The sequence below is a fragment of the Salvia splendens genome, chromosome 8 (genome assembly GCF_004379255.2).
Source record: "Salvia splendens isolate huo1 chromosome 8, SspV2, whole genome shotgun sequence".
NCBI classification, from domain to species: Eukaryota; Viridiplantae; Streptophyta; class Magnoliopsida; order Lamiales; family Lamiaceae; genus Salvia; species Salvia splendens.
The window spans coordinates 33,972,480-33,997,486 of NC_056039.1; the positions used below are offsets into that span (position 1 = coordinate 33,972,480).

Below are 25,007 nucleotides of genomic sequence, written 5' to 3' on the forward strand. Positions count from 1 at the left end.
ACAATTTCATAAAATCCGAGTTGGTAAAAAATGGGACATCTATTGACGGAGGGATTAGTATTATTTGACCATATTATGACCAATCTTTAAAGTATTACTCCCTCCGTCCCATTCAAGATGGCCACCTTTCCTTTTTTGTTTGTCCTAATCAAGATGACCACTTTCCAATTTTGGAAATAACATCCTCTCTCTTCTCTCCTCATTAAAATATTCAATTACATTTTTCCTCTCTACTTTATTCTACCTAACAACACTTTCTAAAATCTCGTGTCACTCAAGAATGTGGTCATCTTGAGTGAGATGGAGGGAATATCTTTTTTAATCAAAGAAAATATGGAGGAAGGTTATATACGTAAATTAGATTAGTGACTGACCCAAACCTATTTATGAACATGTCCCCGTTATGAATTAGTTAAATTTTGACATTAACTTTTAATTTCATTATAGTCAAAGATAGATATTTGTAGTGGAAAATCTAAGCTGTCCAAACTTACCCCACCATCGTCCACTTCTAAATTGCAATTAGTTGATTAAGTTTATAATTAGGGGTCATACAAAATCAGCTGAGACTGATTTGCTAAAAAATTTTGTTATGGAAAATAGTTTCTCATGGCTAAATATGGAGAAGGCTGAATTTTGTTATATATACATCACTCTTTTCCCAGCTTGCTTCTCTTCTGTAGTTCTATATATCCCTTTACAATTAAGTTATTAAGCCTATATTGTAATTTCTTTTTTCTTTTGTTTCTTATACAAATATTATGCACAATATCCAATAATCTTATGCGTACGTATACGATCTTATAATAGGAGTATTTATTTTTTGTCTATTATATTCTAATGTGTAATAAAGCATAAAAATTACACTAATGTCTAATTGTACTTCAATTTTATAATCCTATTAAGAACCATCCAAATTAATTTGATATTTAATTAATATATTCATATATATCGATAGCCACAATGTGATCACCTTAGAAAACCTTCATTTCGTAATTGGATAAACCCTCGATTTTCTGCTTTTTTCTGGTGATATTTTATGGGCATGACGTTGTATCGAGGAGGCTTTTTTCTAAAATTTCCCAAATTAAAGTACTAAAATACAAAGCATAGACGTGAAAGATGCTTCGATCACCCATATCATAAGCCTCATCTTTTATTTAAATCTTTTTTGGAGAATATTTAATTCTTTTTAATTATTATAATAAGTTGAGAAGGAGAGAGAAGTTGGCAATGGTATGGGCTGCGTGGTCCCTTTTACAAGAAAGACTGTTGTACGTTTCAAATTTCTAATTTTGCTTTGGCCACTCGTAAAATACTACTCCTTGTTACATAAATTAGTCCATTTTTTTATATTCATTTGATTTTAATACTTTGATATTATTATGGACGTCGTTACTTTACAAATTATATACTTCAATCCATTTTTACTATAACTTCAGACAAATGAATAACAAGATCTACTATTCTCAGTGAATTTTGATAATTTGTAAAATTAATGGCGTGAATAACAATTTTTTTATGTACTAATACTAAACTAAATGTACAAAACAAAATAAATTAAATAAACTGAGCATCGATTTTCATGTAACCTGGACTAAATAAGAGAGACATGAGATATGTAGCGTAACATTTTTCTCTCTATATGTCATATATGTGTTGTGTGAAAGAGAGGATATCCTTTTAGTTTATACTGCGCCAACATTATTTATTTTGTTTTATAGATTTTATTTGATTCCAATTTCTCAAAAAATACTAACTTACACTGATAATTTAGTAAATTACCAAAAAAATAATAGTAATCAAAGTCTTATTTGTTTTTTTACCCATTTATTTAATCTTATGTAGAAAATGAATAAATCAAGTATTCATTTATATGTATTTTGTATAGTTAATTACAAGAAATAATTTCTTAAGTATAAAAATTAAATTCAATATATAAAACAAAATAAATAGAGCTATTCATATAATTTAACATAACATTCTCTATATACTATCGAATCATCAACCATCTGACGTGTTTTTTGTAAAAAATCATGGATTAAATATGCCCGGTCAATGGATTTTGACCAAATAATAAATGTGACGAGACATTTAATTTTGTGAAATTAAATGACATAGCGTCGATCTACATTTTACGTAGGTAAATGTAGTATATTCACTTTCTCAAATCCGATTTCCGGTGAGTGAGAAATAGTGGATTAAAGTTGGGCATAATTAGCTTTTAATTAAAGCTTGGAGATGGAGCTTAGGGAATAATTAACTAGTGTTAATTATCCCACATTGGAGGATTAACACATCTTTAATGTGTATAAATTAAGTGACTTTATGTTACTTAATAATTATAGTGGACCAAGATGGGTGAAAGAGCCCACACGCGCGCACACGCGCGCGCCGCCGCCGCCGCCCGCCCGAGCCCGAGCCCGTGCCCGTGCCCGTGGTCGCGGGCGCGGGCCGCGGGCCGCGGGCCTCGGGCCTCGGGCCTCGGGCCTCGGGCCCGATCCCGATCCCGATCCCGATCCCGATCTCGATCTCGATCTCGATCTTGATCTTGGACTTGGACTTGGACTTGGACTTGGACTTGGACTTGGATCTTGGATCTTGGATCTTGGATCTTGGTCTTTGGGTGGTCTTTGGGCTTGGTGCTTGGCCCAATTCCATGCATCACTACACAATTCAAAAAGCATTCTGCATCATAAGCTCTCTCCCTCTCCCTGCATAGTTTTTTCTGTCGAAGCTCTGCCCTCTCCTCCATCCAGTTCGCCGGAGCTCTGTTGATTGCGGTGCTGCATCAATAGAGACGTAGCCGTTTTACCTTTGGGGACGACACGCCAAACCGAAGAGCACTACCGGGGCGTATCTCGTCTTGCGGGAAGAGGCCTCCTCGACTCGGCTAATCACACTGGTTTAGTAGTTTCGATTATACGTTGTATTTTTAAGTTCAGTTCTTCCTTTCCTTTCTTTTGGGTTGTATTACGCCCGGTAGTTATCTTTGTAATCCCAGAAACCAACAATCGCAAGACGAGATAACTTGCCTTTGAAGGAATTTGGACTTCTAAACTGAACTAAAACTTTCGAAATATTAAACACCTTTGCTGGAGATGTCTACCGACTCCAACACCGCCGCTGCCACCACCGCCGCCGCCATTCCCTCCACCATGGCGACCACTGGACCGGTCAACACTTCATCGATTCCCTCGATGATGCCAACTTCTGGCTTCCCAGCCGCTTCATCCACCGTCCCTTGGGTTTGGGACAACCCCTTCGGGGCGTCCACTGGTTCCACCTTTGGTGGTTCGGTTGGTTCCACTTTTAGTGGTTCCTTCGGATCCTTTAATGGATCGAGTGTTGGTGCCTTCGGGCTCAATACTAATGTTGGATCTTTCGGGATCAACACGAATGCTGGGGCCTTCGGGTCTCATGCGGGTGCTAGTCCCTTCGGGGCTGGTACGACCATGGCGGGCTCTATGCCCAACATGAATGGTGGGGGCTCTATGCCCAACCAAGTTGTTGGCTCCTTCGGGGGCAACGGAATTGGTTCCTTCCAAGGACCAACTGCGGCACCTTTGGCACCAAGAATGATGCCACCTGCCGAGAAGCCACCAAAGTTTGGAGGATCTGACTTCAAGCGGTGGTACCAGAAGATGTTGTTCTACTTGACAACATTGGGCGTCGCCAACTTCCTCACGGAGAACGAGCCGCCCGCGCCAAGCGACCAAGAGACTAGGCTCGAAGTCATGGCGGACTATGAAGCTTGGAGAAAAGGGGATTATCTATGTAAAAACTTTATTTTAAGTGCATTAGATGATAGCCTCTATAATGTATACTCCAATGTAACCACATCTAAACAAATGTGGGAAAGCCTAGAGAAGAAATATAGCATAGACAATGCTGCAGGGACTGAACAGGTTGTAGCATCCAAGTTTATGGACTACAAGATGGTCGACTCTCGACCCATCATGGAGCAAGTCCAAGAGCTCCAAATGATCATCCACTCCTTAGTGGCTGAAGGGATGACCTTGCCCGATAAGTTCCTAAGGTGCACGATCATTGACAAGCTCCCTCCAAGTTGGAAGGACTTCAAGAGTTATCTCAAGCACAAGCGAAAGCAGATGACCCTTGAAGACTTGATCGTGAAGTTGCGCATTGAGGCCGACGTGCGCAAAAGTGATCAAAAGGCTAAGGGCTTCACCCCAAATGAAGCCAAAGCCAACCTGTTGGAGCGGGGCGGTCCCTCCAACAAACGCCCTCGCCCAAACCGTCCAAACGACAAAGGGAAGGGAAAGCAGCCTTCAAAGAAGTTTGAAGGCGACTGCTACAAATGTGGCAAACCGGGCCACTTTGCCAAAGACTGCCGCAGCAAGAAGAAGAAGCCGGCAGCCCACGTCGTTGAGAAGGAGTTCAAGGACTGGGATGAGAACGACCTCATTGCAGTGGTCACTGAAGAGGTTAACCTTGTTGATAACAAGGGAGGCTGGTACATCGACACCGGCGCTACTGCTCATGTTTGCTCCGACAGGAGCAAGTTTGCCTCCTACACTGCTGTTGAAGGGAGGAAGATCAACATGGGGAATCAAGCATCGTCAGAAGTCCTCGGCGTTGGCAACGTGATTCTCATGATGACGTCTGGCCTAACTATCACTTTGAAGGATGTGCTGCATGTCCCGGACATCCGCAAGAACCTAGTGTCAGGATCAATACTAGTTAATAAAGGGTTTAAACTTGTATTTGAGTCCGATAGGTTTGTCTTGTATAAGTTTGGAAAATCCATCGGAAAAGGTTATGTAACCGATGGGCTTTTCAAGCTTAGTGTAGCAACTCGAAGTGTTGCGAAGCCATTGGCCAATAAGAATAAAGCATCTACTTCCTCTTATTTGATTGAGTCTTCAAATTTGTGGCATTGTAGATTGGGACATGTAAATTCAAAAGCCATTAAAAGATTAGTAAATTTAGATTTACTAAAGGCTAATGAATTGGATATCCAAGATAAATGTGAAATTTGTCTTGAAGCAAAAATGACTAAGTTGCCGTTTCACTCGGTTGAACGAAGCACAAAACCCCTTGAATTAATTCACACGGATGTATGTGATTTAAAGATGTTGCAAACTAGAGGTGGTAAAAAGTACTTTATCACTTTCATAGATGATTGCACAAGATATTGCTACATTTATCTTTTAAGAAGCAAAGATGAAGCAATAGAGGCGTTCAAAAATTATAAGAACGAAGTTGAGAATCAACTTGGTTGTAAAATCAAAATGATTCGAAGCGATAGAGGAGGCGAATATGTAGCCCCGTTTGAGGAGTTATGCAACGCAAGTGGTATAATTCATCAAACAACTGCTCCATATTCACCACAATCCAATGGTGTTGCAGAACGCAAGAATCGAACTCTAAAAGAGATGATGAATGCACTGCTACTCAGTTCAGGATTACCACATAACATGTGGGGGGAAGCTGTTTTGACAGCAAACTATATCTTGAATAAAATCCCTCTCAAAGGAAAAGATATTACTCCTTATGAGTTGTGGAAGGGAAGGAAGCCATCCTACAAATACCTCAAAGTGTGGGGGTGTTTGGCAAAGGTGATGGTTCCTCCGCCCAAAGAAGTTACAATCGGACCTAAGACGGTTGATTGCATCTTCATTGGATATGCACTTAACAGTAGTGCATATCGATTTGTTGTTCACAAGTCTGAAATATCGACTATCACAGTAGGAACAACAATTGAGTCGAGGAATGCTGTATTTCTCGAAAATACCTTTCCTTGCAAAGATAAGGAAAAAGTATCAACCAATTCTGAGACAAGAATTGAAGAAGCCACTAGTTCTAAACAAGTGGAAGAAGAAGCCACTAGTTCTAAATCAACAGATGCGGAACCTGAATCGCGCAAGCGTGCAAGGCCCGATCCAAAAGATACAGTACTAAGACGTGGTAATAGAGTCAGAACACCAAAAACTTTTGGTCCTGACTACATTGCTTTCATGTTGGATGAAGAACCAACATCGATAAAAGTAGCCTTTGCTGGCCCAGACGGGCTGCATTGGAGAGAAGCTGTTCAAAGCGAAATTGATTCAATTTTGCTAAACCACACATGGGTGTTGGTTGATTTGCCCGAAGGTGCTAAACCTTTAGGATGCAAATGGGTTCTTAAAAGAAAGTTTAAGGCCGATGGAACAGTTGATAAGTATAAAGCCCGATTAGTAGTAAAGGGTTTTAAACAAAAAGAAGGACATGACTTCTTCGATACCTATTCACCTGTAACAAGGATTACATCTATCCGGGTGCTTCTCGCTATTGCTGCATTGCACAATCTCGAGATTCATCAAATGGATGTAAAGACCGCGTTTCTGAATGGTGAACTAGAAGACGAAATCTACATGGAACAACCCGAAGGGTTTGTAGTACCTGGACAAGAGAAAAAGGTATGCAAGCTCGTGAAATCCCTATATGGATTGAAACAAGCGCCATTGCAATGGCACTTGAAGTTTGATAATGTGATGTTATCAAATGGGTTTAAAATCAACGAGTGCGACAAATGTGTCTACATCAAGAGCACTAATAACGGTCATGTTATAGTGTGTCTCTACGTTGATGATATGTTAATCTTGGGTAGCAACACTCAAGTAATTAACGATACAAAGGCCATGTTAAAGAGAAACTTTGACATGAAAGACATGGGTCTAGCCGATGTAATTCTTGGAATGAAGATTTTAAGAATGAATGATGGAATCATCTTAACACAATCACATTATGTTGAGAAGATATTGAATAAATTCAAAGCCTATGATGGCGCGCCGGTTAAGACTCCAATTGAACTCGACGTTCACTTGAGCAAAAACAAAGGCGAGCCCGTTGCACAAGAAGAGTATGCACGGGTCATCGGGTGCATTATGTACTTGACTAATTGCACTCGACCTGACATTGCTTGTGCCGTGAACAAGTTAAGTCGTTACACGAGCAATCCAAGCAAAGAGCATTGGAGAGCTCTTGTGAGGGTTTTGAGATATTTAAAACACACTCAAAATCTTGGGCTACACTTCTCGAGATACCCCCCGGTGCTTGAAGGGTACTGTGATGCCAATTGGATATCCGATAATAGAGACTCACTTTCAACAAGTGGATATGTCTTTACTATTGGGGGTGGTGCTGTATCGTGGAAATCCACAAAACAGACCTGTATAGCCCGATCAACAATGGAATCGGAGTTCATTGCCTTGGATAAGGCTGGTGAGGAAGCCGAGTGGCTTAAGAACTTCCTTGAAGACATTCCATGTTGGTCTAAGCCAGTGCCACCAGTGCTGATTCACTGCGATAGCCAAGCGGCTATTGGAAGGGCAAACAATGGTTTCTATAACGGTAAGTCTCGACATATACGTCGACGACATAACACCGTGAGACATTTGATCACAACAGGGGTGATTACAATTGACTATGTGAAGTCAATAGATAATCTAGCGGATCCGCTAACCAAAGGGTTAAACCGTGATCAAATGAATAAGTTGCTAGAGGGAATGGGTTTGAAATCCACAAACTAAAGAATTGTCATAGTGGTAACCCAACCATGATGACTGGAGATCCCAAGAACTTGGTTCAAAGGGACAACTAAGCTATGAGAGTTCATGGAAAAACACTCAAACTATATCTATTCCCTAGAGAGCAATAGAGTGTTGGAGAACTTGCCTCGTGGTAAAGGCTAAGTCTATGACTTTTAATGGTTCTTAAGGATCTCAAAGAGATGGAATTCTCAAAGAGACCAAGTATGGCAAGGTACTTGACTAAGAATCACCTACGTAAGTGCGAAGTGTGGTCGCTTCATAAAAAACGCACTTATGAATCCAAAGTGGTGTCCAAGACCGCAATGGACACAAAACGTGAGAACGGATGAGGTTGAGGTGTTTAAGTGTTAACACCATTGTCTCGGTGCACGCCGTGGGGGATTAGTTCAAAGCATCGCGCTACTAAGCCGCCTGTGTATCCGATGGTGTCGACTATGGAGGGTTCAAAGTCAACAACTACCTATCCTTATGCTTATATACCTCGCGAGGGTTGAGCTTGTGTCTGCATGCATATGCATTCGGCTATTTCCACTCATGTGGGGGATTGTAAAAAATCATGGATTAAATATGCCCGGTCAATGGATTTTGACCAAATAATAAATGTGACGAGACATTTAATTTTGTGAAATTAAATGACATAGCGTCGATCTACATTTTACGTAGGTAAATGTAGTATATTCACTTTCTCAAATCCGATTTCCGGTGAGTGAGAAATAGTGGATTAAAGTTGGGCATAATTAGCTTTTAATTAAAGCTTGGAGATGGAGCTTAGGGAATAATTAACTAGTGTTAATTATCCCACATTGGAGGATTAACACATCTTTAATGTGTATAAATTAAGTGACTTTATGTTACTTAATAATTATAGTGGACCAAGATGGGTGAAAGAGCCCACACGCGCGCACACGCGCGCGCCGCCGCCGCCCGCCCGCCCGAGCCCGAGCCCGTGCCCGTGCCCGTGCCCGTGCTCGTGCTCGTGGCCGCGGGCCTCGGGCCTCGGGCCTCGGGCCCGGGCCCGAGCCCGATCCCGAGCCCGATCCCGATCTCGATCCCGATCTCGATCTCGATCTTGATCTTGGACTTGGACTTGGACTTGGACTTGGACTTGGACTTGGATCTTGGCAATTGGTCTTTGGGTGGTCTTTGGGCTTGGTGCTTGGCCCAAACTATTCTTTTTGGACCACCGCCGAGTCAGCAATCCAAGTGGCTTGACACGTCGTCAAGCGAGGCACAGTCACGGTTGCCACGTGAGAAATCCACACGCTCCACACACGGATGGCACACTCCTGCCACACGTCTGTAACCGACGTCGGTTACGAATTGCCATGATGACAGCCATCATGGCTGTTGACCCCCTGCAGTGGACTGAGCCTATAAATAGGCCAGCAATTCCATGCATCACTACACAATTCAAAAAGCATTCTGCATCATAAGCTCTCTCCCTCTCCCTGCATAGTTTTTTCTGTCGAAGCTCTGCCCTCTCCTCCATCCAGTTCGCCGGAGCTCTGTTGATTGCGGTGCTGCATCAATAGAGACGTAGCCGTTTTACCTTTGGGGACGACACGCCAAACCGAAGAGCACTACCGGGGCGTATCTCGTCTTGCGGGAAGAGGCCTCCTCGACTCGGCTAATCACACTGGTTTAGTAGTTTCGATTATACGTTGTATTTTTAAGTTCAGTTCTTCCTTTCCTTTCTTTTGGGTTGTATTACGCCCGGTAGTTATCTTTGTAATCCCAGAAACCAACATTTTTAATTTCGAAAACGTTATGTAATTTTATAATCTAATGTTCATTTCACATGCAGCGAATATATCACAGTATTTGACATTAGGACTTCTGCATTTTCTATTGACGAACTAAAAGTATACTTAATAATTTTGAGAAAGGATTGTTATTGGTCCAATTTGAGCTTTGAGCCTTTGAGATAAATTAACATTATATGGATGAAAAAGTCTACAAAAAAATAATTTAGTAATAATTTGGAAAAGAATTTCTAAATATAGCGAGACAAGGTGCTGTATTTTTGCGAGATTGCGGATAAAAGAAGACTATTCCAATTGATTAAAATTGTGTGTGATAGTATCCAACTCGAATTTATACACTGTTTTATCTTTTTCATATTTGTTGAGGATTGTTGGACAAAGAATTAAATTAATGACTACCAAAAAATATATCATATGTATACTGTTTTTTTTTAAAAAATTTTACTAACATATGTCACTGTCGATCTATAAATTTAGTAAAATACGTATGTCTTTAGGTAAATACTAGTACAATATTAAGTATAGTTTACACTTTCTGGACATAATAAAAAATTTAGTTGTCTTACTATCAACTAAAAATAAATAATTAAATTGGTACTACGAAATGATGATTTTTTAATACTTATGGTAGATGCTTGCAACTCACAAGGCCATTTTATTCAAATATGTATACTTTTATTCAAATATGTATGAATGAATATGTATACTTTTTTGGTTCCATGGATGAACTAATAGAATACAAATTGAATATGACATGTAAATGTCACATTTAGGTGATGACAAGTGATTTTAGGAAATATTGTTTTGTGTATTAAATGGAAAAACAGAAAATGTAACGAGTATACTTTTTAGGATAAATTATTAAAAAGTGATATCTATATACGAACTGAGGGAGTATAAAACCAAACATATGTCCACTTTAATACAATTATGGTGGCATTCGGTTGCCATGACTAATATCATGAGACTATCCATCTAGGATTAAGTTGTGAGATTATTTTAGTTTGAGGGGGGATGATATGACTAATTATCATGAGACTATCCATCTAGGATTAAGTTGAAAGGTTCAATCTTATGAACCAAACATGATATATATTTAATCATGAGATTTAATCTTGCCAACCGAACACCACCATAATTGTATTAAAGTGGACATATGTATAATGCTGATGCTGTCATATAGGTATATTTGATGTATGTGAGTATCATTTGTCAATACTACTCTGTTCATATTTAATAATGATTTATTTTGTATTGTATTTTTAATTTGTATTACAATACTAACATTCATGTCCACTTTAGTACATCTGTATTATATTTGGTGTATGTGAGTATCATTTGAATTACAATACTAACAATCATGTCCACTTTAGTACAACTGTATTATATTTTGTATATTTGAGTATCATTTGTCAGTTCTATACTTGTTAATTTCATAACATCATTTAGTTTGCATTATATATTTATTTTATTTATATATTATTTTAAATTGATGAACGATGATTTTAGCGGATGCTATATTTGTAAAATTTATTTAAACACATTAATATCCACATTCACCAACTATTTTTTATTGACGTATAAATCCGTGCCTCATTATGTGCATAAAGACCGCCTCGTGTAGGATCTATAAACCCCAAATATATTCATTATTATTATTATTATTATTATTATTATTATTATTATAAATTAGTGGAACGTGGAGACCACTTGCCAAAAATAGAAAAAGTGAAATCAAATACGTATTTATTGGAAGACTGACGAAAAAGGAAAAATATGACATTTTATGGTGGACGGAGTGAGTACTAATGACAATCGATAAATTCTCTACTACTATTAATAGATTTTATGTTTTGCGTATATGCATATTTTCCCACACAATGAAAACGATGTTGTTAAGCCAATTCTGCTGATATAACTAAATGCTATACAATGGAGTAATAAAAAGACATTTTTTATAAAAGTGTAATAAACACATCATTGATCTTGTGGCTACTATTAGTATTTGCTTAAGCAAAATGATCATTTTTGTTTTTGCCTAATTTTAAGCCAAGAGCATGCCCTCACCAAATTTGCATGAATCACAAAAAAATAGCAATTATTTTAACTTAATTTAAATTAAAATTCCTCAATTTTATAGTATTATTGATGCAACACAATTCACATTTATGACCCTCACACTATTAGCATCTTCACTTAATTCAGGACCCCTTGTTCCCTCACCTTTTTCTCTGTACAAACGCAATAGATGAGATCCTAAATTTTCAGACATAAAATTAAATTATGTCCTTATAAATAGTTACAAAAATTTGAAATTTATTTTATTGAGTTAGGTTGCAAAAAACAGTAAAATCAAATATAGGTAAAATGCAATAAACTGTAACACATTCACGCGTTAATGTCTAGCATCATCAAAGATCTGTTACATTACAACAAGAAGCAAAGATCTTTCTTTGCCAAAAGGAGTCAAAAATACCAGACTAGTTTTAGCAATTCGTTCATCAAAAGGAAACACTAACCGAACGACACGACAAAATCCTAGAATTTTCCAGCAGACTGATGAAACTCAGGTCACAAACAGGAATCTCAGATCAGCTTCTGTTAATTTGGCCAGGGCCTCCGAACATCCACCCACCGTGCTGCATTCAGAGTAACTCGGTAAGAATGCAAGTGGTTGAGTTGGAGAAGATTTAAGGATGAATCATCAATCAAAGAAGTAAATCAGAGCAAATCAAAACATTTTTTACATGTTCGTTTACATTTAAAGAGAGTATCAGCTTACCCCTCGAATACTAATTCCTTCTTCTCCTGCAACTTTAAAATCCTTTCCTCCACGGTGTTTTCAATAATAAACCTCACAATCCTTGAACAGAAGAAACAGAAATTGAAGATTAGAACCAATGGAAAACGTATATGTAAACACGTGTACAACAGTTACTATGAGTGTGAAAATTTTCAGGAGTGCACCGCTCGTTTAACATACCTTATTGGTTTGAATTGTCCTATTCGATGAATTCTGTCTTGCGCCTGCCGCTCCACAGCAGGATTCCACCATGGATCCATCAAGAAAACCTAGTGACATCAAAATGAAAGTCATTACTTACACGTTATGTATACATCGAATTATGCCAATTTAATCCAGGCATGTTACACGGAAGTTAACATCTTGTACTTTGAAGACAAATGAGGAAGCTATGTTTAAGATATTAGGAGGGCCAAAAGATCCAAAGAGTGGCAATAGCACACTTACTTCATACTCACACACTGTTAATATAATCACCTTTCGTTGATATAAGTTTTACTAACAATGATTAAAACGTAATCAAATAGGATAGAAGAGAATGAATGAAATTCTTACATGTGATGCTACGGTGAGATTGAGGGCGACACCCCCTGCTTTTAAGCTCATCAAAAAGACTCTGCAACTAGGATCCTCGGTAAACTTTTTTATAGCAGTATCTCTAGCTCCCATTGACATGGACCCATCTAACTGGACACACTGCACTCCAGACTACAAAAAGAAAAAGAGATAACCATTACTTAGTTTTCCTTTATTACAGTAAACAAAAAGAGAAGACCAAACTTACCTTTTGAAGGGCATAGTGTATGAGATCCAAGAAAGACGAGAACTGGCTGAAGACAATTGCCTTGGCAGAACCATCCCTTTCAACCATAAATCGAATTTCTTCCCTCTGCAGTAAAGTATACTAACAATTGAGCAGTTGCAACAGATTAATCTAAAAATGTAAACTGCTGTATATACAAAAAAAAGTGACAGAAGTCCAATTTTACTTATTAAAAACAGAGCCTCGACACAGTAAACAGCTATGTTAGGATAGCATTCTTTTGATCCTTAATAAATCTAAAAGAAAAAAAATATTTAACCTGACTAAAAGTTGGCAAAAGCTAAACATAGCAACACTAATCTATCTATAAGTAAATTAATCACAAAAATTAAAAGCAAAATGACAATGCATGTATAATCAAATATATTGCAAAAATCGAATTATCTTTCTTTTTTCTTGTTAAAGGGATGAGGAAATATTTTAAATCCACATACCAAAGCATCAATTTTTGTACTTGTCTGAAAATCATCAAGCCGGATTCTATTCAAAATGCTTGATGGTCTGAATCCTTTAACAGTTGTTTTTGACCTTGGTTCTTTCCCATCTTTGTTTACGGTGAAATCAACAGTAAGTGGCTTTGAACAAGTAGGGCAAGAGTTTTGTCCTATGCTAGCACTAAAATCGATCAAACAGGGTTTGCAGAAGGTATGCCCACATGATGTGACCTGTTGTGCCACTTGAGTAATCAGTAGACATTCATAAAATGGAAATATTAGAATAAAAAGTAACCAATGCAAAAAGAAAAGTACTAATATTTATCACAAGTACTAGCAACATTGCGTATTGAGCTATGAAATCAAAACACAGCTGATTTAACCATTCACTATTCAGCATTCAATGAGTCAAGAATATTCAGTGTCAAAACTAACAGATGAATAATGCCTGGATTGGAAATGGGCAACTGTAACGTATAACAATATACCCTTTTGCTCAAATTACAAGCTTAAGCAACATATATGCATACTGCATCTTCAGTGCTTTCCATTTTTCGGAATCCATTACTCAGAAATCTACTTCAGCTAGAATTAATGTGATGAAGTGATGCTTGATGGACAAACAGTTCCATTGCAATGACTACTGAACTTTCACTATGCAACAGTTCAGAAAGTGCAACACCAATTAGCATTATAAGTCCCAAGGTATAATTCACTTCACTAAACCCTAAACCCTAAACCCATACAAATGTAAGGATGTGGAAACTGTGCAGATGAAAATATAGAAGTAGAACATCCTGAAAGAGGATATAAATAATGTAGTAATATACAGTTGAACTAGTTCCTCCACAACTTAGGGATACCAACAGTTACAACAAATTGTATTGAACTCACCACTGTGTCTTCTTCGGTGTCATTACACAAGCCACATTTTACATCACTTCCAGTATCAACTGCTTTGCCCTTTCTTTCCATTGAAGTAAGAGAATATTCCACGAGGTAGGGATGATCAACTGCCTGCAATTTTGTTGGATTAGTTTAAGGTCAGCAGATTGAGATATGGACGGAGTAGGGAGCCATAAAAGGATCCATATTGCAAACTTCCAGAGCACTTTATTATACTCCCTCCGTCCCACGTTACATGAGTCATTTCTTTTTTTTTTGCACTCGTTTTGCGAAAATGATAATAAATAGTTAAAGTGGAGAGTGAGTAAAGTAAGAGAGAGAATAATATAGAGGAGAGTCTTCTCGTTCGTATTATCTCTCTTACTTTAGTCTCTCTCCACTTAACTATTTATTACTTCATAATTTTTCCAAAACGAGTGCAAAAATGAAGTGACTCAAGTAACGTGGGACAGAGGGAGTATGTAATAATCACAAAATTTTGCTTGCAGTTAGAAAACAAACATGTTATATGAATCTGTTTGACACTATCCCATTATCTGTAACTGTTGTTTTTGACATGTCTTCTCCAAATTTGTCGTTTAAAAAATCAAAATACGCCATTAGAGTTATAGAAGTTCATGACATGCTAAAGTTAGATGTCAATCCTGCTTATATTGTTTTTGAAGTCTTGAACACATTATATTGATATGTTGAACATTAATGAACCAAGATCATTAGTATATAACCTGACGAAGGCGTGTCAGTAGATCAAATATGTGGGCATAGTTATTCATCAGCGTTCCTGCATCGACGTATCTGCCAATAAGACAAGAATATGGTATGACAAAAGTGAACCTTCATTAACCTTCTTGGAGGAGGTAAACCTTTTTACAATAAACAGTATGCCATTACTAACCTATAATAATAATAATAATAATAATAATAATATGCTCATGATTACGGGAAACAAAAATAAAAAATTGATGACCACAGCATTAGGAATATCATGTAACTTGATTCCTGAACCAAGATACAAAAGGATATGTAATCAAGAAATCTAGCTACACCGGTAAAAACTTTTATAGGATAGACGAGCCGCATGAAATTAGTGGATGACAAGCCTCTTGACTACTTCCAAGCAAATGAAACTCTAAACCAGTACTACATAGTACATAATATATGGATATATCATTAAAATCATCTGTCCATACATCCAGAACTCAAAATGAGAGATGATGAATTTAGAAGGCGTACGTATTAAACTGTGCTTGACTCTCGTTGTAGAGTGCTGTATAATAGTCTTCTTCAACAACATCGAGAGAATCTCTTCTCAATGTAACCTAAATTAGAGCAAAGTTAAGATATATGACAATGCTGAACCAAATCAATAAGAAATTCAGATTGTTTGACATGAAAAACATACAATTCTAGGGGGCAGCGCAAGATCAGCTGCTCTACCCTTTTTGGTACGTCTTAACACTAAGCTTTTCAGGATTTTGTGCTTTAACAAAATCATAGCACCTCTACCACCTCCCTTCCTGCCAGAATCTTGAATTGGTGTAGAAACATACTGAAAGAATGAAATCATTGCTGGTTAATATGACATGTCTAAATATAACAATGTCAGGAAAAAGATAAGTACTGGTACTATTAATTAGCTGTACTCACTCTATTCCACCAGCAGAAGTGCCGAACATTTTTATGCTCACATCCTGGGCATTCTGCTGTACTGTACCACATAAAAGGCTCAGATATTTAAACTGCCAGACACAATTGGAATTACAATATAGCAAGGAAGAATTAAGTTAAAAGGAAACATAAGCAGGACCAGACTCATACTAAGGTTAATGCATATAGAGTGAGATAAAGATAAAAAGGAAAATGGTCATAATAATATCAGAACACGACAGGATACAGCAGAAGGCATTGCACTGAATCTCATGAAAGATTTACTGTAAAGTGAGGATCGGAAATGTAAATGCTACAGAACTTCACCCAGTGGATCAGATGCAAATACCCTAGTATCACCATAAGAAGGACAACAGAAAGACCGGTTTGATATCACAATATAGGCAATGGAAAGATGATCCATTTACTCATTGCATTCACGGGAACTGAAAACATGAAAAAGGTTCACTACTTTCTTGCTCTCTCACCTCCGACCGGAGAAAAGTGGAGGAGAGAAGAGAGAAAATTAGTTGAGAAAGAGAATAAGCCCTGAACTCTAAAGGCTTTACCAAACTTTTCAAGCAATACCTGTAATCAAGCGTACGACAATCGCAATCCTTGCAGAAATAATACGAGTAAGGAACTATCTGGAGAAAGCGAATCTGAAAGGAATTTCAAATCTGTTAGCATAATACAGTAAGTTAGATGGTACCACTCTTCAACCATAACTTACAAGTGAGTAGAGCTCGCCCACACGATTCTGAAGGGGAGTACCACTTAAAGCCCATTTGTATCTAGATTGTAGAGCAAGAACAGCTCTAGTCGTATTGCTACGTCTTTCTTTAATACAATGAGCCTGTAGCAGAAAAATAGTTAGTCCACAAGGAGGTAATTTTCTCTATGAAGAACAATGGAAGACTTTTTTTGATGGTCGTCGTTGCTATCAGAAATTTAAATTGGAATGGACCCAATGAGTTGATAAAGTGGAAAGCTGATAAAATAGCAAGGTTCAATCAGTTGGCAAGTGAGAAGAATTACAAATAGCACAATCATATGGAGTTTAATGATAAACACATGAGTCACCATTTCATTGTTATTAAAGTTATTTGAATAGTTTGGGCCCTTGTGTTAGTAAAACTTACTAAACAAACAACAGCATTGACAAAATTATGCAGGTAGAAATGCTAACCGTTTCTCTTACACACACACACCTAGTAACGTTGCTAATTCAAAAAATTATATAGATGTATCAATAAATCTCTTGCAACAAAATGGATAAACAATCTGTTACATGCAAAATAAAAAAAAGGTAGCATAAAGACCCACGGTCAGCAGACGAGCATAACAAAAGGACTTTAAGACCCAAAATTTAGAGGCTTGACTCTCATAAAAGTAAAATAGATAGATTCATACAAAAGTTAAAATATCAGGGTTACCTCATCCAATACAATACGTTCCCAAGCCGCACAGTGCAGAATAGATTTTCCCTTGGATGTGGTTAGGCTGGTCATATCTGAATTATCAACTAAATCATCATTTTCCATTTCCTTGCAACCAATGCCATTTTTGCTCCCTTTGTTTATCTCCCTTGTATTAACCTCGAGATCCGGCATTTTCTTGCCCTTTGGTTCCTTTCTTTGCTGCTTTGCCTGCTTAACAGTCCGAACAGCACCAGGTCCGCACATATATTTCAAGTGAATTTTCAACTTATGCTCATAAAACAATTTTCCACAATACTGGCATTTGTCTTTAGGAGGCATCACATATTTTCTGTATTCTGCCTCAACAATTGCATATGTTGTTATAACAAAATCATAATCTGAAAGCTGATAAAGATTTTTTGCTCGGTTGGCACCATGATAGACAAGGACTTTGGTGCTTCCTTTGGCAGTGAATCGATCAATCTCTCTAACCCACTGCATCACAGCAACCAGGGGACATATAACAAGTGTGCCCTTTATTTGTGGCAACTCCTTTGAGGAACTGCCTGAAGATGAGGGTAAGTAAGCATCAGGAATTCCTGCTGAGATGCTTCTTTTAAAAAGAACAAGCGCTATTGCCTGGAGAGTCTTGCCCATTCCCATCTCATCGGCAAGGATGCCACCTCGGGCAGAAGATTCCTCTTGCTTCAAAGCCCAAGCTAACCACTCCTTCTGGTATCTTAGTAGTGGTATTATCAAGTCCTCTGAAGGCTCGGCAGTTTCCATTGATATCTCATTCTGATTCATCAGGTCCATATCTATTTGTAAATTCTCTTCAATCCATCTATCATTTTCTTCTTCTAATACTTCCCACATTAATATAGGCCTATCTTTTTTCTTCTTTCCCTTCCTTTTCGAGAGAAATTTCTCAACTATTCCACCAGCGTATTCGATTTTCCCTAGATCAATGCCAATACCAGTCTCAATGTCTGCATCTGAGAATCTCTCACTCTCTTCTTCATCAACTTTTTTACTACTTGCGCTTTTCCCATAGGAGTTCTTTTTCCTCCTCTTCGCGACACCATCATCATCACTTATATAGTTCAAATTGAACATTGCTGTACTGTTATCAAGTGCATCAAGCAGATCTTCACCTAAACACAAGATGAAAAGTCAGTGATGCTTCCATATATGTGGTTTGGGCGAAGGGGGAAAAGATAAATTGTTGCAGTTAAAAAATTGATTTTCACATAGAAAAGTTAGATTGACGGAAATATGGAAATTCCAACTGATATACCACATTTTGCAAAAAAATGTCGCATCCATAATCAGTTACTCAAGTCAGCACAAGATTACAGTAGCCGAGTTTATGCTACGAATGCCAGTGTCCAAAAACTGTATCCTAAAGCATGATAAATGATCTCATTTATGTCCAAGATTTTCTCATATATCTTTATTGATATGTCTTGCCTCCGTAATATTCTGAGCAATACTACTACCTACATGGTGATATACTTCAATAAATGTAAACAAGTCATTTAACAAAAATGTATGCCACCATAAGATAAAATCGAAAAGAGCAGGATAATCTCTTTCCCCACATACTGCTTATTATCATATTCGATGAGGATCACCAACAAAGTTAAACCTTCAAAGAGAAACATAAGCACACACGCCCAAAACAGCCATCCAGAATCACATCGAAACATTTAACTACCAAAACCACACATTTAATCACCGAAACGTCACACACAGTCAATTACGCACCATCATCACTCGGAACGTCAAAATCAGAATCGGAGGACGGCTCCACTCCATAATCTTCCGCATCAGAACCGTCTCTGTACTTGACTTTCCGCTTCCCTGCACAATTTTCACTTCTCAAAGTCGATAAACAGTAACAAACACTGCAATTCCACATAAAGAAATTGAACCTAAAAAATCAGAAAATCGAAAAAAAAAACATAAAAAGGAAAGCACCTTTGGAAGAAGCAGCGCCATCTCCGTGAGAGCGGAGCTTCATTCTGTAATTGGAGGATCAGAGAGTATTGAACGGTATATTAAAAAAGTTAGGGTTTGAACAATTGAGCTGCTTGTTTTGGTGAAACCGTGGTTAAAAAAGCAGAAGGAGATTAAAGATGGGCAGGGGTAGGTGGATGGTGGTGGGGTGGTGGTGACTGGTGGTTACGGAGGAGATTCGCGGCGGGAAAAGGCTATTATATTCTCGCCATTTTATAAACGGTTTGAGAAAGAGAGACACAAACCGTCGACGGGACTCGTGATGTACCGACGGCTTTGGCTTTAATCGGAGTATATTTTTTTTATATAGAAAATAGTTTTAATTTTATTTTTTAGTCTATCAAAAATGGTTTTATTCGTATCAAGTAAAATATCTTTATTTTTTTATATATTTTATCTATTTATCATATTTTTCTTTCTTTTAATCTATACTATATATTAAAATAGTTGTGTTATTTATATAAGGATTATTTTTCGAAAGGAAGATTAATATCGAAAAATAGAAAATACTTTGAATAAATATTAGAAGCTGTTTATGGAGTAGTGATTTTATGAATTCTTTGGAGTTATTTTGGGGAAGGGATGAGTTGCATATTAGTATACTGTATGTGACATTGGACGAAATTTACAGTGTGCTAAGCTAACGCTACTGTCAAAATCATGTAATTAATATTATTATCCATCTTAATTCATTGTTTATCCCTCTTTAGTGAATGGGGATAATCTCCAGTCAACGGTCAAACATACTGAAAAGGTTGATTCAACACTTTTGAGCGGTAGCAATTCCAAAAGAAGAAAGAAAATCCTCATTTAATTCAGTTCAATACCTTGCCTCGATCCTTATGGCCATCCACATCTCTATCTCAATATCGTTTCATCCATTAACTATTCATGGCCACACTGCACTTTTTACCTCATCTTTTAATTAAGAGACTGCAATTGCAACCCCCTATCTCTTAACTATCTCATCCCTTAACTATTCATCCCATTTCATTTTTATTTTTATTTTTCAACAAATTCAATTAATATTTCACTGAAATATTAAATTAATGCTAATAATTTCATAAATTCATTAAAAAACACGGAAATTACATCATCGGGAAATACGAAACATATATAATTGAAATCCTAATATTACAATTTATTTTTAGCAACGAAATACATAGCAACGACTTGTGCAAACCCATGACGTTGGCTTCGGCGTTGTGAAGCGTGTTCGGCCACGTAGATGGCGTTGAAATTGCGGCATTCCTTCCACACCCGCTAATGGTGATTCCGAAGCGTGTTCAACGTGCGGGGAGGATGTGAAAGTGTAGTGTTCGTGTGTGGAAAAAATAGTGGGGGAATTGGGTTATTTATAGATAAATGTGGAAAAAAGAAAATAAAAAAATAATTCTGCAAAACAAAACAGGCAAAAAAAAAACGGTAAAAATATTTTTTATTTTTCAATTTTTTTAAAAAAATAATTAAAAATGGCTGAAAATTGACGCTCACTCGCAAAGCCGACGAGTGGGTGTCACAACCCAACCGCTGCTCGCCATGTGGCCGACACGCGTGGTGAGCCAGCTCGCCAACATGCTCTCGGCGGAGGGATACAGGACGAGACGGAGTGACCGCATTGCTGTCTCGAGACAGCATCCAGCTGTCACTGCGGGTGCTCTTACCATCCAATTTCGGAGCTGTTGTCGGATTCTGGTCCGGCGCTGATGGCCGCCCTCCTCGAACATCAGAACACAATAATTAGTCATTTCCACCTATTTATGTACTCCATCCGTATTCAAAAAATAGAAACATTTGAAACGACACGAGTTTTAATGCACAATTGGTAAAGCAAGAAAGAAAAAAAGAAAAATGAGTAAAGTAAGAGAGAGAAAGAGAAAATAGAGTTAGTGGATTGTGGGGTTTATGTCCTAAAATAGAAAGATCAAAAAATTTATTTTTAAGGAACGGCCCAAAATGAAAATTGTTGATATTTTAAAAAACGGAGGGAGTATTTATTAAAAAATTGAAAGAGTAGGAAAAATGGAGTTGAGATTTGGAGGCTGTGATGTAAATGTCATGTTGATGCAGGCTTTGAACATACTGAAAGCGTCTTTTACGTCGACCACTGCTTTGACAGATGGCCTCGTCAAGCCCTTCTTGGAGAAACAAGGATTGAACCAGCAGTCTGAATCAGAATCTGAGGAGGAGCAGATAGAATCGGAATCTGAGGAGTAGGAGCAGCAGTTGGAATCGGGATTAGAGGTTAAATCTAGCTGTAAATATCTGATTTAGATGGGATTTTGATGCTACTTGATTGAATCTTGCTCAAAACAAATTATTTTGATGTAACTTGCTCCATGGATGATCTCTGTCAGGAATTCGATGTGGTAAGGAACGATTTTGAGATCATTTATGTGTACATGGTTAAAAGTACTAGTAAACTAGTATAGATTTATTTTATATTACTTGATTCGCATTGAAATAGATTGGATTGGAGACATGCAAATAATAAATATAGATATCCAATTTTGCAATACATATATGGTACTTATCATATTCTGATAATAGTCAAACTCAAATTATTCATTTTTAAAATTGCAAATAAGATGAAATGTGATGCACAATTTAGCAATGCTATAAAAATGACCCTTTTTTTGCTACCATTGTGGAATGTAGTCTAAAATTCTAGATATTCATTGGGCCATTTTAGCCATTTCGGTAAGTATTGTATTGGGCTAAGCCTTATACCAGTTGGGCTTCTCTGATCTTTCTAATTTTTTAGTAAGTTAATTTATATGTATATTGATTTTAAGTGAATAAGAATTTAGGATTATTAAGGATAATGTTGAATACTATATGTCTATATTCCAGTTATTAGTTTTCCACATTTTTAAAATAAAGAGATTTTATGAAAGAAAAAGGATGTTATCAAACTGAGAATTGGAAATAAGAAATGTTGTCAAAATGAGACTTGAACAATTGAAGCATGCATAGTAGAAAAGGTCACGAACTTCAACTTTTAACTAAAAGTAAAAGAGAAATGCCAAATATGCTGTTGATTTGTTATGAGAAATATGTTGTTGATTTCATTATTCAAGTCTCGTCTAAACTAGTCTCAAATAGATAGTAGAAGTAATTTATACTAAAACTAATTCAATAATGAAAATCGAAATATATGTCCATTCCAATCTCCCAAACCTAAATTGATAGACACCATACCTTTTCAAACCCTAAGCGCAGACAAAAAAACAAGCATGTAGCATATTTTTAGTAGATAATTTTGGGAATAGAATTCAACATGTGAAAAAAAAAGTTCAATAATATCGACGGCAGTTAAGTATTTTTAGTAGATAATTTTGTGAATAGAATTCAACATGTGAAAAAAAAAGTTCAATAATATCGACGGCAGTTAAGTTGGTTGAGAGAAAAGAGCAAAGTTTCAAGGAAATAAGTGTTCAAGTTGGTACCTAATTCACCTGCTGATTAAATACACTTTAATAGTATCTCATAAGTCCACTTAATTATAAATCCATAAGACTAATGTGTAATATTAATTCAAACGTCTAGTCCTCCCCTGTTAACTCCAATTCTCTTTCGAGAAAAGAGCATGAAAATTTTCTTTTTTTCCTACTTCACAATTTGTGGAAATTATTAAAAAAAATTATATTACGCCTTTATAGAACTAATATCTAGAAACTCACAATCTAGCTCCATCAAAGTGGGATTTCTCGATCTCAACTTTTTTCGAAATGGGGGCTTCCAGTTCCCAAGAAAATTCTAGTTCCTCTGCACCAGAATCATTAGCCGACCAAATCTTTTTCTATTTTTTGCTTAAATAAAAATCGAATAAGACAAGAATTGAACTGAGAAAAAAGTGTGTACCAATTTATCCAAAAATCAAATTGATCCTACACTAAAAACTATGTACATCTCCCCAAACTTTTCAACTAAGTAAAAAGAAAGCTCTGTTCTTCACATCTAAATCTACTTTCACTGCCAAAATCAACGTTTTCACCGTCTCTAATCGTCATCCACCTCTCCGTCCAATCCCACTTTTCACTTCTTGAATTCTTACACAACTCATAAAATTCCGCAAAATTCATCTCAATCGAATCATGTGAAGATTCCTCAACCGAGCTCCAAATCCCCCGATCAAGAATACTCGTCGGAGAATCAGAATCTCCGCCCAATTTCTCGTGCCGAATATCTCCGAGAAACGGATGCCGGAGCAGCTCCTCCGCCGTCCACCTCTCTCTCGGATCAACCCTCAAACACTTGCTCAAAAAATCCTTCCCAACTTCCGACAGAGATGCCGGAAACTCCGGCGCCTCGCCGGAAAACGCGATCCGGCGGAGCGTCTCCGGCGCGTTCGGCCAGGGCGCTCGGCCGGCGGCCATCTCGATGACCGTGCACCCGAGCGCCCACACGTCGGCCGCGAACCCCTGCTCCTCCCCACGCGCCACCTCTGGCGCCATGAAAAGCGGGGTCCCGCCGATAGCGAATTCTTGCTGCGCCTTGGCGCAGCCGAAATCCGCGATTTTGGCGGCGCCGCCGACTAGCAACACGTTGCTCCCTTTGATGTCACAATGCACTATTCCTCGGGAGTGCAAGTAGTCCAATCCTGTAATGATCCCTTGAGTGTAGCGGCGAATGGCCGCCTCAGGGAGGCGGCCGCGGCGGCGGATCGAGTCCGACAGCGATCCGTCTGGGGCGTGTTCAATCATGAGATTGAACACGGCCGTAGAGTTCTCGACGCTAATATCGAATCCCCTGTAGCCAATTATGTGAGGTGAATTGAGACCGGAGAGAATCTTTTGCTCTCTTTGTAGGGACTCGGACCGGCTTAACTCAGTTGATTTCACGGCGAATACGTCTCCGGAGAGGCGGGAGACGGCGATTGAGACGGCGGCGGAGGCGCCGTGGCCTATGATGTGGCCTCTAGTCCAATCCATTTCCTTTTTTTGGGTAGAGAAATGGATGTTTTTTTGTGTGTGTTTCAATTTGGTTGTGACATTTGTTGTACTATGCTACTATATATATACGTGGGTGTGTGAGACCAATGATGAGAATAAGGTGGCATATTTAGAAATGAAATTTTAATTTGTCCAAATTAGTTGGGGACTGGTTTCGTTGAGGGTTGCTTTAACGGGAACTAAAAACGTGGCAATTTTGCTGTGGTTATTTAGCTAATTTGAATCCAATGGGGTTAGGCAAACAGGTCGTGATCTGGCGGAAGGGAATGGCGCCACGTGGCGGAATTAGGAAAGAGGATGAAGAGTCGAGAACATGTTTGCACATACGATACTCCAACACAATCTTGTGACCAATTGTTATTCGAAACATGAATAGTTGGTAGGAGAAAAAAAATAATAATCATGTTTTTGATGGAATTGTACTGTCATACTGATTTTTTCCTTTGCCATGTGTCTTCACGAGTTTAGTTAGTGATAAATTCAAGATTTTAAAAATTTTCATGTAGCAAATAGTTACAACAATTTAGAGTCTCGAATTTGAAGGAGGCAACGACAGATTTCTATACTTTAATTGGGATTATAAAATCATTAACTGAGAACTCAAATTTATTTGAGATCAAATAATATTAGAGAATTGATTAATGAATTAAATAGAGATATATCAATAAATGAGTCGTGCC

At 37.8% G+C, this 25,007-nt stretch overlaps 2 protein-coding genes across 2 annotated transcripts; both read right to left on the bottom strand.

Moving 5' to 3' along the window:
• Positions 1–11,666: 11,666 nt before the first annotated feature.
• LOC121745053 (DNA repair protein RAD16-like) lies at positions 11,667–19,635 on the bottom strand. Its single transcript, XM_042138815.1, has 16 exons — positions 19,334–19,635; positions 19,121–19,216; positions 17,369–18,507; positions 16,666–16,788; positions 16,521–16,594; positions 15,933–15,993; positions 15,688–15,834; positions 15,519–15,604; positions 15,011–15,080; positions 14,274–14,396; positions 13,380–13,610; positions 12,907–13,011; positions 12,678–12,830; positions 12,303–12,391; positions 12,102–12,182; positions 11,667–11,958 (listed from the first exon to the last, which is right to left on the bottom strand). Exons 1-16 carry the CDS (start codon positions 19,374–19,376, stop codon positions 11,886–11,888), a joined length of 2,694 nt encoding a protein of 897 aa, XP_041994749.1. The 5' UTR covers positions 19,377–19,635; the 3' UTR covers positions 11,667–11,885.
• A 3,596-nt stretch (positions 19,636–23,231) lies between these two features.
• LOC121743684 (mitogen-activated protein kinase kinase kinase 17-like) lies at positions 23,232–24,360 on the bottom strand. The gene has a single exon (XM_042137012.1). The coding sequence runs from the start codon at positions 24,304–24,306 to the stop codon at positions 23,302–23,304; it is 1,005 nt and encodes a 334-aa protein (XP_041992946.1). The 5' UTR covers positions 24,307–24,360; the 3' UTR covers positions 23,232–23,301.
• Positions 24,361–25,007: the final 647 nt, after the last annotated feature.